This window comes from Tachypleus tridentatus, chromosome 2 (assembly GCF_004210375.1).
Source record: "Tachypleus tridentatus isolate NWPU-2018 chromosome 2, ASM421037v1, whole genome shotgun sequence".
Lineage (NCBI taxonomy): Eukaryota > Metazoa > Arthropoda > Merostomata > Xiphosura > Limulidae > Tachypleus > Tachypleus tridentatus.
The window spans coordinates 93,157,912-93,175,736 of NC_134826.1; the positions used below are offsets into that span (position 1 = coordinate 93,157,912).

At 33.0% G+C, this 17,825-nt stretch overlaps 1 protein-coding gene across 1 annotated transcript in view; it reads left to right on the forward strand.

Moving 5' to 3' along the window:
* The window catches only part of kz (putative ATP-dependent RNA helicase kurz), a 78,517-nt gene that overhangs the window by 43,718 nt on the left and 16,974 nt on the right, over positions 1-17,825 (forward strand). The window contains 9 exon segments of the mRNA XM_076489486.1: positions 35-159; positions 856-952; positions 6,177-6,242; positions 7,389-7,467; positions 8,200-8,390; positions 11,664-11,726; positions 12,886-13,042; positions 14,771-14,891; positions 15,086-15,146. Of these exon segments, the coding sequence (XP_076345601.1) occupies positions 35-159; positions 856-952; positions 6,177-6,242; positions 7,389-7,467; positions 8,200-8,390; positions 11,664-11,726; positions 12,886-13,042; positions 14,771-14,891; positions 15,086-15,146 (960 nt within the window).

The following is a 17,825-nucleotide window of genomic DNA, read 5'->3' on the forward strand; positions in this document are numbered from 1 at the left end:
GTAGAGTTCTGAATTAAGACAAACTTTATTTCAGGTAAAAACCCGTGTTTATGATCAAGTCAGTGGAATATCTGCCTTTTTGGTCAGTTGGACATCTAAGGCTTCAGCAAATCAGAGAGCTGGTCGAGCTGGAAGGACAGCTCCTGGTCATTGTTACAGGTATTTTTATCTCTGTGACTAATATTTAAACTTTGTAAAGCATTTCAAGGAGTTTGTATTTACTGAAAATATATGTTTTGTGATCCCTATTCTTTAAATTTAGACCCACATTTTGTAGGTTTTATTTTTATCTGCATACAGGTCAACACAAAAAACAATTTTACAAGTGATTTTCTCTTTTCTTAAATAAAGTGGAAAATATTTTTTTTTTATATAATGCATTGAAGTATGGATCATAAAGATTATCTTTATGGAAGCAGCCTCAGTTTCTCAATTCAAACATTGGTATACTGCTTTCTTTGCTGTCAGAGAGCAGTCATGGGAGTTAGGTGTTAATAATATACCTGAACTAAAGAATAATTTCTTATACAAGCTCAGAATTTAGCACACAATATTCCAGTCTCATTTCTTTGAAGTATTTATCATACTGATCCATTAAATGTAACATATTTGTGATGCTGGAGCAATTGTTATGATTTGTGCTTTAGTTTCTTTTTGTACACATAGAAATCATTTTAGTAGTTTTTCTATATGAAGCCTTTGTCATAAATTGTTAATAGTAATTCATCTAGTTATTTGTTTACATAAGCATTGTTGAAAGAACAGTTTTGGAATTGAAAGTTATTCTCAACAAGACATTGTATGACTTTAAATTGATTAATTATTTCATGAAGCTGACTCTATTGCTCTTGTCAGGTTATATTCATCAGCTGTCTACAATGATGAATTTCTCAAGTTTTCTGCCCCAGAAATTACTAGGCGGCCAGTAGATGATCTGGTGTTACAAATGAAGGTATTGACTTTGTATATATTAACATGTATGTGTTATTTTGAGTAATGGCTGAAAAACAAATTTATATATATATATGTAGAGACATACAAACAGAATAAAAGCTTTGTTTTCAAGCATCTTTGCATCCAGAACTTTCAATCTCTTAAAATACAAATGCTCATTCTAGGAACTGACATTCATTACAATTCCCTTTGGAATGTTCAGAATACTCTCAAACGTAAAAAAATTCAAGACTGTACTTAACTGATGCTGCCACTTGTTGATACAGTTTTCTGATACAATACTCTCTCTCTTCTCACAAGATCAGTTTTTCTTATTTTATGCTGTTTTCTATCTGCAAATTTTTTTTGAATGCATGCCACAAGCCTTTATTATCCCTTTCTTGGAATCCAAAGTTCAAACACATTTCTCATGCAAATCATTACACATCAATTGTCCACCAGTATGGGAGCACTTCTGTCATGATGCATATGACTTCCTCTGTGTACCACTTCTTGTTTGGCAGTGGTGTTGAGTGCAGGTAGTTTTCTTTAGAACACTGATTACCCAAGAAGTGGTTTACCTGTATTGAACTTAGTCCAACTTTGTTTAATTTCATTTTTATTTTAGAATGTTTGCTCTACCCAATGTTTTCTTTGCATTTTTTTTACAGATTTAGTATCTAGCATGAATTCCAAAGTTGCTGTTACCACTGTAGGTGCATATCACTCATCTATTACCACACTTTTGGCCACAGGTGCAGGCAACCAATTGAGAGGTTTTGTGGCTTTTCTTTATGGGGAAATGGAGTATTATATGGAACACACATGATCTCTTGTTTATGTGTAAGTGTTTTACAGGTGCAGACTGACAATATGATTTTATTCCCATCCCCTAAATTTTCTGTGGCTTCCCATACCTTCCCAAGGATTCTGTTCAGTTCCAATCAGCTCTGTCAGAGATTATATTTCAGGTGTGTGATGTGTTATCTCATATTATTGTTCTTTTTACCCATATTCCCTTTTATTTGAGTTTACTCTGTGCTTTTTTCATCCCATTGGGTGAGAGCATTGATATGCCTTTCTCCCATGGTCTTTAGGTTGGTCCACCCTTGCAACTTTTCTGGCACACTTGCACATTTTTGACCACCAGCTGAGGGTTCAGTTTGTCTATTTGTGGGAATGGGTCCCAAACAAATATTACATTTTATCTTACCTTTGCCTCCCTCCTATTTGCATTTTTTGCAGAAACCCTCTGGGGTTTTGGGGAAGGGATTTTCTCACTTTTCCCTTCCACTTTCAGCTGTGTTTTGTCTTCAGCTAGGGCCTTATAAACATGGTTTACTTTTCTTCAGGACCTTTTGAGTCGTGACGCTATAGTCTTATGGACATATTGCCAAATTCTCTATATATGGGTCATTATTATGGCCCTGTTGTTATGATGTTTCTAGGTGGTATGATTACTGTGCCACTGAAATCATTGGTGGCTTTTGTCTAGTGGAGATCTGTCTTTCCCATCAAGGAACCATTGTTCTCTATTAGAGGTGGCTGTGGCTCCGAGTCTTATCTCAGACCTTGCCTTTTACGGTGCTGTCTGTCACTGCTTTGTGTGGTTTTGCTGTTTTTCATAGTGATGCACATTGTTTCCTTCTTTTTCTTTGGGAACATTAATTTTCTACCTAAGACAGTCCTTGACTTCTTAGTACCTGCTTCATATCAGTTTTACTCCTGCCAGTTTGCCTATCATGGTCTTGATTTCATACTGTATATTTTTATGAAGTGGTTTCCCATCTGCTCTGCATAATTGTACTCTTTGGCTACTCTTTCACAGGTACATGGACAACTGTCTTCTTCTTGCCCATTATGAATAGGAGTTGGCCAGTCCTACTTATTAGTTCCTTTTCAAAGTTGTTCACGTGGGATGGTTGATCACTTTGGAGGGGTCTTTTCTTCATCTTTCCCAATACTTTGTGCATCTGTGTGTTTTCTTCAGTACCCATCCTAGTCACCCATACCTTCTTCTCTCAGGCTTCATTCTATGGAACTTACTATTTAAACAGCCCTCTCTGCTCCTTTAATTTCTACTGGTGTGGTTACGTCACTTTTGGGTGGTAGTCACCTCTGACACCTGTCATACTCCTTGGAAGGGTTTATGAACATTTGCTTTGATGGGTCCTTCACAATCAGTGGCAGCTTGTATAGGATCTCTTTGATGCTCCAATTCACTTTCACTCCCCCTTGCTGTTGATCTACATTGTTGGTTGAAAACAACTCATGTCAGGATCAGTCCCACTTCCTCCTCTGCAGCCAGAGTTTTGACTGTTTGCAGATACTTCCCTTCAAAGCTGGGGTGCATGAATCAGTAACCAAGGTGGTTTTGAGTGATTGGTCTGTGAAGAAGATTGCACATCAGTGTTCTCAAACTCTTTTCTTTTCGTTGGAATAATTTTTTTTTCTTGCCAGCTGTTGGTTATTATAAATTTCAACAATTCTGTCATGTTGGCTTACATCAATCATCCAGGGGACACCAGCTTCAGATCCCAGTATTTTTGTATAATGAACCTTCTTTATTAGGCTCACATGCATCTAATTTTTTTTATGGTGTGCCATGACATGGGTGCTTTCAGTCTCTTTGCTAATAATCTTTACTCTTCAGATCTTGCTTATCCCACAGAGTGGACCTTGCATCCTGCCATTTTTTGGTGGCTCTGTATGAATCTGGTTATTCCACCACAAACAATCATAAATTATCTCAGTTTTGGTCCCTGCTTTTTCATCATCAAGTCTTGGCTGTCAATGATCAGTCTTTTGGGTTTACATTCCTTACGCTTTTTGCATCGGGTGGTCTCCCTCATTCATACTGCTCAGTGCATGATTCCTCTGACTGCTCTTTCCTTGCCTGCTGATTCTTGGTTCCCTCAGTTGCTTCTATTGTAGATGTTTCCTTCTCTTCCTTTCCATTCTGACTTGATTGATCAACTTCACTTTGTGGAGTTCTATTTAGGTGGCTATAACCATTCACAGACATCTTGCTATCAAATCCACACTATAAACCATATTGATTTCTAAATTTTCCAGAGTTGTGTATGCTCACCTTTGAGGTGAGGTGTTTCATGAGATGACTAAAATATAAATTCCTGTCAATGATCAGTCTTTTGGGTTTACATTCCTTACGCTTTTTGCATCGGGTGGTCTCCCTCATTCATACTGCTCAGTGCATGATTCCTCTGACTGCTCTTTCCTTGCCTGCTGATTCTTGGTTCCCTCAGTTGCTTCTATTGTAGATGGTTCTTTCTCTTCCTTTCCATTCTGACTTGATTGATCAACTTCACTTTGTGGAGTTCTATTTAGGTGGCTATAACCATTCACAGACATCTTGCTATCAAATCCACACTATAAACCATATTGATTTCTAAATTTTCCAGAGCTGTGTATGCTCACCTTTGAGGTGAGGTGTTTCATGAGATGACTAAAATATAAATTCCTCATGATTTTGCATCATAATATGCCATAAATGAACAGCACCATTCATGGAAAGCATGAGTAAATGCCTAAACTAAATAAATCAATGTGGTCTGCTTTTAAAAATAGTTTCATGATCACTTATTGCACTGTCTCGAGTGTTTTTGTCCTTTTGGATTCACTAGTGCATTTTCCCCCTTCTTCCAGTGAAGTACAGAAGTTCTTACCAGTTACCAGTTCCAAGCTGCTGGGGTGGTTGACCATTTGGGCAACCTGCTAGATGGGTTTCATTCAATTCAGAGTTTGTTTTTTTTTAATTTTGTGCAAAATGCAATTCAGAATAGTGCAGTGGTGTTCTGTTGGTATAGAGGGAGTTACAAGATCCTTCAAATGGGTAATTTTTGAGATGCCCAAATGCAGTTCACCCTTTCAATTGCGTATCTTCCTCCTACTCTCATGGGGATGTTGGTACTTAGCAAGTGAGGTTTTGGATATTGAGTAAAACATTCACATAAGTTTTCACACACATTTCAGGTTGGGCATCTTCCCCACTTGATTGCTCTTCTGTGTTGTGGGCCACAGAAGGACTTTGTGGGGTGTTTTACTTATGTCTTGAGTTTTCCCTCATTCTTATGAAGTTCTTAGTTATCTGTGCATTCCTGGAGTTTTCTGATAGGTTCCCTTTGAATTCTGGGACATGAGGTGAAGAAGGTATAATCTTCATCCTACACCTGGGAAGATGTCAGTATCTAGCAAGTGAAGTTTTGTATGTAGTTGACTTGCCAAGTGAAATCCATTGCACTCTAGCCATCCTACACATGGACATATCATCACTTACCCACTTTTCATCATGGGATTGAATGATTCTATATCTTTTTATGTTTCTTTGGTACATCACTCTTTTCCAGGCATACATGCTTTCTTCATGTATAATCACACTTTGTTTTTCTGACGTTATTTTCATGAAGAAGAGATACCTGGCTTAGTTGTGGTGTGGTGTCCATTCTCAGATCATGTGATCTGTTCCTCTCATGTAAGAAATGTACTTTGGATGCTTTCCTTGAACCAGTCCCTCCTCCATTTCAGTGTTGGATTTAAGCTAATCTTGTGAGAAAATGGAGAGTACTGTATTGGATATTATAGTTTCCTGAAATTAAAATGTATTTCCAATAGGTACTTCCCTCTCTTCACACTTTCTGCCTTTCCTCCCCACACTATTCTAGTGCTTCTATTTTCTGCCAGAGTTCAAGGTGATAGCTCAGTAGGGGCACATTGTGCTTACATTCTTTTTAAACAGTTTAAGGTTTTTTAGAGTATTTATTATTGTTTAAAATTATTAATATTAGAGATGTCATAAAAATATTGTACTTTTAAAAATGTTTTTATATGTAGAATTTTTGTCTTCTAGCATTACAAGGTCTAGCAGATAATAAAGCTCTGTATATTTGTAATTATTCAAGCTATTAATTTACATTGAGTGAGATGATACTCAAAAAGAATAAAATAAAAAGTATTATTGTTACATAAGGTTTAAATTTTGTTTTTCAAGTAGCACATCTTAAAAGTAAACAATTATTGATGAGAGTTATTGCTTCATGAACTTCACAAGAATTAAAAACTGCTAAAGTGAGATTTAGAAAGAGCAGTAAAATTTCATCACCAAGGTAAGATTTGTTTATTTTTCTAAATCTCATTTTAGCTGTTTTTAATTCTGGTAGTTTAAAATTTATATACCACTGTTTTATTTATGGGTATCAATGTATTTAAAAAAACTGTAATTATAGGCCATGTATATAGACAAGGTGGTGAACTTCCCATTTCCATCCCCTCCAGACAAAGAAGCTTTAAAGGTATACTGTAACTTCATTTTCTTGTTCTAGTATTAAGTCTTTCAGTTTTCATTTGTAATATTTATTAGTTGTGTGTTTTCTATTATGCTACCAAACCCTCTCCACATGGGCCAAAGACCATATCATCACATTTTATTGAACTACTTTTCCATGGATTTATATAAGTAAGTTTAGTATCAAACTGTAGATTACAATTCAAGTTTTAGTATTATACATTATTCAGTTTCTTAATTTAAAAGTAAATATTAAAAAAACACAATTAATCATCAGTTTTGGTGCATCATGTGTTATTTTGAATGCAGCACTGATTCAGTTTAGATATCTGTTATGTTCAAATACTAAGTCTATAGTTTTTTACTAATTATGAACTCAAATTACTGATATTGACATGCTAGTGTATAAAGTAACTCTTTCAGTAAAGTAACCAATTTTCTGCTTTGCTACAAATTCAAACCAAATGATCTTAACTCATTCAGCACAGGCTCAACTGACCTTCTAACGTGCTTCTTCTTCTTCGTCTTCTCTCTCATTTTTGTTTTGCATGTTGCCTATTCAACCTGAAAAGTAATTTTCATTTTAAGGTTAACAATTCTTTTACATGTCAAAAAAATTTTCAAATTTCACATGCAAAATCCTTATAATGTCCTGATAGTTTTATCAAATGTTTCTTAAGAAAAAACTTTATATTTTTTATTTTCATTGAAAAATTTTTGTATTGGTTCAGTCAATTTGATCAATCTCACAACCACCATATAAAATTAGGAAATGAATATAAACTGTCCTTTTCATTCTAGAACAATTAGAGATTGTCAAATGAACACTTAAATGCTTAAACTAAATAGCTTAACTCTCATAGCATTGTACATTTATTACTTTTATTATATTGATCTTTCAGTCATGCCTGGCTAACAATATGAAAGTTACAATGATATGGCACATGTGCGCTTGTGTTACCATATCCAATAATGTAAAACTGACCTTTAGTTTTTACAAAGTGACCTGTCTTAGCTGTGTGTTAGTGGACTAGTATTTTGTAATATATAGTCAACTGTTAGAATGTAGTGAAAACTCGTTAACTTGCTGCTGTTGTATTTTTCTTTATTATGAGTTTACAGGATATTTTATTTAGTAATTATATTGAAATAGGCTGGGGAGAAAAGGTTGGCCATGATGGGAGCTTTGTATGAACCTGTAAGACCAACACGCTTCAACGAAGTAAAAAAATGTGAGTTTAAATGAATTTATGTCATATCTTTAATGTTTGATAGAATAAAACTTCCATAAGATATTAGTATTTTTTGACAAACCTTTGATTTCAATTCAAGGAATTGTCTGGCATTTCTGAGTAACAAATAATTACTTATTTTTATATTTAAGATGATTACACATAAAATAGCAATAGGAAGGAAAAAAATCATCACTCAAGCATCTCATAACTGAAAGAGGAATACTATGGGGGAAGAAAGTGAGTTACAGGAAGTAGAAGTGTAGTTGAAATAGCTATTATATATATGTATATATATATATATAAATGTAGCAGTTTGTACAAAAGGATATTCAGTGGCTTAACATGTAAAAAACTAGAAAGTTGTATTTTGTACACAGTAACAAAAAAGCAGCTTTATTCAGTAAATAAGTATTTGTAAAGTATGTGCTGTAGCATCCGAACAGAATTATTTTTATATCTTTTCAAAGCAGTGTGTGTAGTTCAGTATTGGTTAAAAAAATATTGAAGGTCACTAAAGTTTGTTTTTTTTGTTTTATATATATATAAATTTTGGGAGATCATTAAACTCAAGAGCTTTCACGTGACTATAAAAAATACTCTCTTTATGTTTTGCTGAATAAATTTTGGAGTCATATCTAGAGTTTTGTTTAATTTCTCACAAGTTTTTGTGCTGAACTACTGTCATTTTAGGTTGCAAGTTATTAGTGTTTATATGATCTTGATTCTAGGGGGAGTGGACAGCGAAAATTACACCACTTGGACGTGCCATGGCTTGTTTTCCTGTCAGTCCTCGGTATGCAAAGATATTAGCATTGTCCAATCAACATGGGCTTTTGCCTTATACTATTGCTATTGTTGCTGCTATGACAGTTCAAGAAGTATTTTTTGACAACAAGCCAATTCCAAGTACTGAACAGGAGGTAAAAGGACATTTTCTGGTTTTTAGTAATAAGTTACATTACTTGGGTGACATGGGAAAGAGTTCAGGGTATCTAAGTATTTCTCTTTATTTTATAATGTTAAATTAAATCTCTCACTATAGGCAGGTCAAAGTGTGCATCTTATGACTTTTTAGAGTTACATTCAAAATTTAATAAAACCATCTTTATTATCAATGTATATGAATAAACTTGGCATAGAAAGGTGATTTATAAATCACGTTTTAATATTACTTAAGTTACAAGTTCTTAATTGTATAAGGAAATATTTTTTTTAAAAAACCTGTCTTTCCTCTTCCCTAATTTATTTACCACACGTTTAGAAGTATCAAATGTAATGTAACTTACGTACTGGAAGGTAGTTATTATTTCAAGCAAAACTTATAATATCTATAGCTTTCAATCTTATTTGTTTACAGAGCCATAAACTAGAAAATCAGACCCACTTGACATGTCCACTTCTCACATCCCCTCTTTCACAAATTGCCAGTAGTTCTCTCTAATGTTTTATGCTACGTTATTTATAACCTGTAAAAAAAGTTAGTTTAATCTAATAATATGCTATATTAGATTGTTCTTTGTACAGAGATTGGTCTGTGTCACTTCCTGTTCAAACTTTATTCTCACTGGAAACACATTGGTAAGCTTATCTAATCTAATAACATATATTAGATTGTTCTATGTACAGAGATTTTCCTGTGTCACTTCCAGTCCCACTTCCACAAAATTAGAAAGGCAGAAACATTATGATAGCTACAGTGCATTTTCTAATTTTAAGTGTTATTATTCTGTGTTCTTCGATGCATTATTGAATTAAATGAAAAATTATTTAATGTAATTTCATGACATTATAAAAACACATAAGTCCAAGAAGTCTTGATAGGAATGAAATAAAAACTCTATAACCCAAACACTTTTGAAAGGTGGACCATTCTTCTTCAGGGACAAGGAATGATGATGTAATCGAATGAGTGATATATGTAGGGAGAGTTTAGTGACATCATGAAGGCCATCCAGTTTTCCAGGAAATGTTTATTTCTCTAGGTACTATTGTAAGCATCTCATTTTCTGGTACAGCATAGCTAATGGCGAGTGTATGTTAACAGGTGTTAGGGATATTTGAATTTAGAAATTGCTAAGTACGTGTGTATTTAAAACTGCTTAGGTGTTTAAGTAAAATAAAGGTAACACATTGAGACTAATTGAAGAAGATATGTTATACTAATCAATTTATAAAAACAGGTAGAAATTCAGCTTTCATATTTCATGACAAAAAAAGTTATTTTTCTGACAGAAATGAAACCAATGAACAGAGATCACTGATTCCAGGATCTGTATTAATTGTGTAAGGTTGAACAGTGTTCAGATTAGCAATCTGATAAGCTTCTTTTATTTATTTATCTGCTTTAGTTTTGAATCCTGTTTCAGTGTCAATGAGAGTAGCATTGTCAATGGAATGACCAGATTGGTTAAAGTGTTGAGCAACAGGGGAAATCTGTTTTGGTGTTAATAGAAGATTTATGATTGTTGAAAGATTCTCTAAGAGTTACGTGATTGCATTGTTTGCACTGTATAAGATAAATGGTGTTTTTTGTTTCAAAAGTGATTTCTTTATATATTTTAGTTTCTTTGATTGTGCTTGTCATAAAATGAATTGGTGGTTTTTATGAACTTATAATCTTTTATCTGTTTAAGACTATTGTTAAGCTCTAGGAGATGAAAATGTTTTTTCAGAATTCATGAAACATTTCTAAGTTTAAACTGATAGATAATAATAAGAGGAATTCTATTTGAAAGTTTAGTATTACTCTAATTTAGGATGTTTTTCCACTGAGTGTTGTTAGCCTTCTCAGTTTGCTTGTTGATTTTGGTATCTTTATATCCTCTTTATAATATGATTTGTATTAGATCCTTAGGGTATTTTCTGTAGTCTGTTTCATCTGAGCATATTTTCTTTATTCTCTGTACTTGACTGTAGGTAATGTTTTATTTAGTGTGAGAGAGGTGACATCTTTTATAGTGAAAGTATTGTTGTCTGTCTGTAGATTTGTTGTACAAGTCAGTGTGTAAAATTCCATTTTTTAGAAAAAATGTGACGTCAAGAAAGTTAATCTGGATAGGCGAGTAATTGCAGTTAAACTTGATTGCTTTGTAAAAAGAGTTTGCATGTGTGGTAAATTATTTAAGTGATTTACACCCAGCTGTCCAAATGAAAAATATGTCATCTATGTAATACTTCCCATATTTGAAGCTTTACAAGGTTGAGTTGTAAAAGTTGGTTTTCAATATGACTCATAAAAATGTTAGCATAACTGGGAGCAGTTTTGGTAACCACTGCAGTACCATTAACCTGAATGTAGTGCTTGTTATTAAATGTGAAGTTGTTCAGAGTTGAAACTAGGCTGGCAAGATTGGTTATTGTTTGAGATTCTAATGGGTTAGAATGGTTTAATGTGGTCTTAAGAGCTTCTAAACCTTCATCATGTGGAATGTTGATGTAAAGGGAGGAAACCTCTATCGTACAAAGAAGACTATTTGGTGGTAACTGTTCGCCAGTGTTAATATCTTCTATGATATTAATAAAGTGGATAGTATCCTTTATGTAAGAGGGGAGGGTACAGGGAATACATTTTATGTGTTTGTCAATTCCTGTATTATGTATACTCTTCTCTCTTATAAAAGGATAGTACCCACTTTATTAACATCATAGAAGATATTAATAGAAAATTAATTGTAAATTTTCCCAAAGCTGGTAGCTTAAAATTTCTTGGGCAAATCACACAAACTCAATAGGAAAGATGTTACTCTAGCTAATTCTGTGTGTAGAGATAAGTATCTATTAGAAATACATTTTCCAGGCAAGGAAAATGGTAACTTTAGAAAATTACTTATAACTTATTGGCACTTACCAAACAAATAAACATGAATCCTAAAATTTTGGGAAAATAAAGATGTCTACTTATTCAGCAACCAATTTTCTTATTGTAAAATAATTTGATATTTAGTTAATAAAAAGTAAGACAAAATAATCCTAATAAAGCCAGTAACTGCAACATTATTAGTTTTAACATTTCTTCTATAGAGCTTTTTTATGTATACAAATGCAAGTTTTACTGGTTTCCTTACAAGCTGTATCAACTCACTGCAAGTTTTTTTTTTATCTGAACTAATTACTGTTTCTGAAAGAGTTACTGAAAAAGTGTGTGTTAGATATGCTGAGTCTTAGCCTTTCTAAAATACTCTGCTACTTTCCAGGACCAGATGCTGAAAGACAGACATCAACAGTGGGTCCAGATTAAGAGAACTTGGGCTGGTGAGGTGAGATCAGCAGACTTTGACTGTAAATTGTATAACATTTAAAAGATATGTCTTGAAGTCTTATGTTTTGAATTCATGTTGTTGATATAAAAACAAAATATTTTGTAACCATTTTAAGTAACTAAATTTTCATTCAGTGTCATCTTTATATGAGAGGAGTTTTAGTTATATGACACAGATTTAACAAGCTTATTTTATACCACATAATGATAATTTATTTTACCACAAGCTGTTTTAAGAACTTATCACTAGTCTTTTGCCTGACAATGGTAACTTGAAGGAGCTTGAAAGGTTTTGGTTAAAAACAAATTCCTCTATATGTTGTGAAAAACAAGCATGCTCAATATGTGTTTCTTATCTCAAAGGATTTTAAAGATTGATTTGAATCTCAATTCTGTTGTCACTAGTACAAGATCAGTTTTCTTAGCAAAATGACAAGCCTTAACTTTGATTCATTGCTTTGCTGTATTTTTTCATATTTTAGTTCTCTTGAATATTCTCAACTGTTCATATTTATACAATTTTGTATTGTAAGAATATATAAAAATAACATGTATTTCTTTTAATTTATATTTTAAACATTTGTGAGGTTATTCAGGCTGGCTGACAAAGTATTGGCATACTGAGATCTGCCTACAACATTGCTTTTATAAGGTTTTGTATTGTGAAATTTTTAAGGGTGGCACATTATCCTGTGAGGTTAACATTTTTCTAATAAAAACTTGACATTATAAACTGTGTAGATATGTAAGCCTGTTTAGCTACCAAGTGTCAATTGCAGCATATATAATTTACTATATTTTAAGCTACTCAGGAGGAATTTGGCAAGGCTCTCTAGCTGTGGTAATAGACTTGTAAACTCAAATTTTATAATAAAAATATTATGTTCTTTTGAACTTTATGTATTTTTCAATATGTAAATAAGAAATGCTTTGAAAGAAAGTTAAACAATATTTTAAAGCTTGAGAGAACATTTGCATTAAACATTTTACCAACAGGGTTTTTTTTTAGAAGAGAGAAGTGATTTTTTTTGCCAAAGTTGTTTTGTGTTTGATGAACAGTTATGGTTGGGTGAAGGAGGTGAGCTTTGCTCTATAAATGTAATTGTTTTAATAAGAAAGTGGAACTAATGTTCATAATTTATTGTGTGTTCCTTCAGGGTCATTCATTAGCTTTAGGTGATATTATGGTGTTACTGAAAGCTGTTGGTGCTGCTGAGTTTGTTGGTTGCACACCATGGTTCTGTGAGCAGCATGGATTACGTTATAAGGCAGTAACTGAAATACGAAAGTTGAGAACACAACTGACTAACGAAGGTGAGAAAGAAGCCTTCTATTCATAGTTATTTCATAGAGAAATTTAAAAGTTAAATAATCATGTTGAGAACCACTGTACAAAAAGTTGGTTATTACAGAAATAAATTTAAATTGTTTTGGATCTTGAAACATCCAAGTTGCTTTTCAACTACAACATTTTCTTTAGCAACTCTTCAAAAAAAGTTATTGTTACTTCTGTGGTACTGTATTTTCATGGATAAGTAAGGAAAAACAAAAATTGAGCTTTCTAATTGCTCACATATGATATTTCACAAAAAAAAAAAAAAAATTTAAATATCATGTATTTGTCAGTATAGTGGCATAACTTTGGTTTTGAAAGTGGTGGGGGGCTGTTACTTAAACTGGGATGTGTATGAAGGTATTCTATCAAAAACACATTCTGTCCTCGAAAAAAAGATTATGCCAGTGTGTTAGTGTTATTGTAAGCAGTTTATGAACTCCTTTTATATAATTTTATCATTTAAAATTTGTTCCTATTATTTGCAAAATCCATTTCATACTTGAAGGAACAAAGTCCTTGTGTCAAAAATAAAGATGATTGTAAACTGTTTTCTATTAATAAGTATCAGTGAAGTCAGAAGTCAAGTACGCCAAAATATCTCTAAGCTCACGAGGTATATAAAGAATGTGGTGATCAACTAGAATAAGAAAATCTGCTTTAAGCTTAATTTGTAATAATATGAATGTATATCAGCATGGAGTGGGACACAAGGATCATTATGTTGAAATGGGTATTGTTTATAAAAAACATTAATAGAATATTACAAAAGTTAGAAAATAAATAGTTCTTTGTCATGGTGAAGATAAGAAAACTAGAAAGATTTATTTTTTTGTAAGTGGAATTTTAATCAGTATATAGATGTTTTGAACAATTAAAACTGTTTTTGTCTAATATTTATTTTTATAGTCACAAACTTTGTCCTACACTTGAAAAATGGGTGGAGGTTTACAGTTTTAGTAAGGATTAGAACCAAACATTACAGGTCATTGAATGTGATAGAAGGCATAGACAGTGACAAAAAGAATACTACAGTGTCTTGTACAATAATTAATATCAATGAAAGAATATTTGAAATGATTTGAAATTTTGAAGTGATATTTTAAGTTCCACAGAAAAATATTGCATTGAAAAGTTGCAAAAGTGTTATTTTATCTTGAAGTTTAAAATTCTGTTTATAGTTAGGCTTGTTATTAGTAAATTAAATATAGCTAAGAAGTAACTGATTATAAGGTTTGATAGTCACACTTAATTGATTTGTATTCTGCCATGCTAAGTTTGTATTTTATGTGTACTGTATATGTGGTATTGACATACAAAGTTGTGACATCAGAAATAGTGAAAGAGATTAAAGCATATAATGTATTTTCTGTGCCTTTAAATTTTTTAAAATTGTGTCATAATTATTAATAAAATATGTACACTTCTTAAATCATGAAAATAGTAAACATTAAAATTTCACGTTGGTTTAATTCCATTGCATACATATTCCAGTTAGACTTAAATTAATAAATTATTTCATCTTTTAAATGCTGAAAAAATGTCTTACCTATCATTTATGAAACTTTTTTTTTTAAAGTTAGAAATAAGTTGTCTAATACAGTGATTTTAATATATTTTTCAACTGAAATGTCAGTTACATATGGGTTTTAAAATGTGTACATACAGCTCTTCTTTTAGACTGACAGTTTATGTTGTTACCCTGACAGTGAACTTGGTAATACCTGATGTTAATTTATTTGTGGATCCAAAGATGACACCACCAACACCTTTGCAGATAAAGCTCTTGCGTCAGGTTATTTTGACAGGATTTACAGATCACATTGCAAGGTTTGTGGTGGTTTTCACGTAGCACTGTAACATAAAATATTTCTTTGGATAGTTTAATGTAAGCAATTGAATAAGAGAAAACTAAAACGTCTTAAAGTGTGTTCTTCAATAACTTAAAAACCAGTCTCTTGTACATAATTTTGAATTTTTTATGTTATTTTACATTTGTTTAATGTTTTTCTCTTTCCTTTTAGACGAATACCTATGACAGATATAAAAGATGATGACAAAATCAAACTTAAAAATGCTTATCAGGTTTGTAAAAAGATCTTTTTAAGACATGCGATTACTTGTGTAAAAATAGATGCAAGAAAAATGATTTTCCAACAAATCATAAATCAAAGTATCTATGATTATTTAACTCTTTCAGTACAGGCTTGGTCTCAGACTTTTTCTGGCATTTTTCAAATAAAGAATGCCTATGGAATGGGTTGCCTTTGGATGTTGTGGAGGCAGTAAATGTGATAAATACATGAATGGTATGGGCTCTTTCTTTTTGGTTTTGTCCTTAAACATTATATATGTTATCTGTCTTAGATTTTGCTTTATCTTGTGATATACATCTACAGTTACAACAGAAAGTATTCGTACCCCTGCGTCATGAGTAGTTTTTTCCTCATAACTTAAAAAGTATCACGATTGGGATAATGAAACTATTTTATATTATAAATATTATACTAACACACATCTACATAATTTTTATGTAAATTGAATGACAAATAAATTGTTTATAAACAAATAACTAAACATAGGAGGGGCAGAAAGTGTTTGTGCATCTACTTTAATGGTCAGTTGTGTAGCCTTTCAGGTGAGTTACTTGGCGCAATATCTCCTCATAGCTCTCCATGATCATTTGACAATACTTGACTGGTATTTTCTTCCATTCTTCTTTACAAAAGGCCTCCAACTCTAGCAAGATTTTTGAATGACGCTGATGAACCCTGGTCTTCAACTCATGCCAAACGTTTTCAATTGGATTGAGATCGAGTGACTGCGATGGCCACTCCAGAATGCTTATGTGGTTCCTCTGCAACCAGGATTGCATATATTTCAATGTGTGCTTAGGGTCATTGTCATGCTGGAAGATCCAACGACACCCAAACTGCAAGTTCTGAGCATCATTCTTGATATAAGTTACTAATATATCAATGTACTCTTCTTTTTTCATGATTCCATTGATGCAGTGAAAGCTGCCTACACCAGAAGAGCTAAAGGAACCCCATAGGTATGATTGAACCACCTCCATGTTTAACTGTTAACTGTAGGGATGGTGTTCTTTGGAAGATTTTGTTCCCCCTTCTTGCGGAAAATATAAAGAACATCATTGTGGCAGAAAAGCTAGATTTTAGTCTCATCTGACCAAAGAATACTCTTCCAATAGGTAAAGAGTTTATCTGCATGATTTCTTGCATACCTCATTCATGCTTCTAAATGAACAGGCTTTAAATATGGAGTTCTACGAGGACGGCATGCTTTGAACCCAGAAGAGCATAACATGTTCGTAACTATAGAGGTGCTTACTTCAACCCCAGTTTCCCTTACCAGTTTCTGTATGTCATTACATGTTAAATGAGGGTTCTTACTTATTTCTCTGAGAACCTTTCTCTTGGTTCTCTCTGGAATTTTGGTGGGACATCTGGAAAGAGGGAGGTAAGCAGTTGATCCTGTAAGCTTAAACTTGGCAATTATGCTTTGAGCAGTAGATTTTGGCACATTAAGTTATGTAGCAATATAGGAAAGAGATACACGAGACTTGTATTTTACAATAATTCGGTTTTTTAAATCACTGGACAGTTGTTGTTTGCCATGATGACTAAGCAGATAATGATGGAGATGGTGCTAAATTGTTGGAAGTAAATTTTTTGCTGGCTAAATTCCAATAATTATGAACCCAGTGTCTAGTTCTGGAATGGTATAATGTAGCTTATTTGCCAAACTAAACAAAATTTTAAAGAGAATATCAGTTTTGTCACACATTCTGAACTGTACGAACACTTTCTGCTCCTCCTATTTTTGGTTATTTGTTATAAACAATTTATTTGTTGTTTAATTTACATAACAATTTACGTTGATGTGTGTTAGTGTAATATTTATAATATACTATACTTCTCTTAGCCTACTCGTGATACTTTTTATGTTACGAGCAAAAAACCACTCGGGATGCAGGGGTACAAACACTTTCTGTCGTACCTGTATCAGCAAAAATGGCACACATATTAGCAATGGTGTATTGAAAGGAGGTTGAACTTACTTTTATTAGTAGTGACCCCTATAACTTCTTGTTTTTTCCCTGGCTCTTTAGCTATGGTTTTGCATCTTCCATAGTCACCCTGTATAGTGTAGCCTCACTGACTACAGTTTGGTACTTGAGACAATAATTCTTTGAGTCCCCAGGATTCTCTGGCATCCTCAAGTCACTTTGGGTCCTTCGTACAACAACTATTCTAGTTATCTAATTGGTATATTTAGGTCCATGCCCTTTCTGAGCACCTGTAGTGACCTTAGTCTCTTTTACTATGTATCATGTTTTCCTGAATATTTATTTTTTGTTGCAGCTAACCTACACATAATGCCAGTTGGAGTGGTTTGCATTGATTGTGTTCAGGACACTTTATCATTTTACCTACATCCTTAGATTGGTTCTATTTTCTAAAACTCTGTTAGAGAGGAAAAGGGATAGATCCTTTCTACCAATTCATCTGATCACTATTTCCCACCTTTATGATCTATCAGATTTTTATCATTTGTTATGTCCAGTTAAGGTCTTGAAGGTTACGTTATCTGCACTAATGCCTTTAGAGATGCTATACAATGACTGTTTATTCATTGGGATTATTCAGTTTCCCAGTACTTATCCCTGGTTACATTGACGGAGTGACATATGAAATTGCTCCATGTTGCTTATTGTAAGCTCTTTTTTGAAGGCAAGGAGTT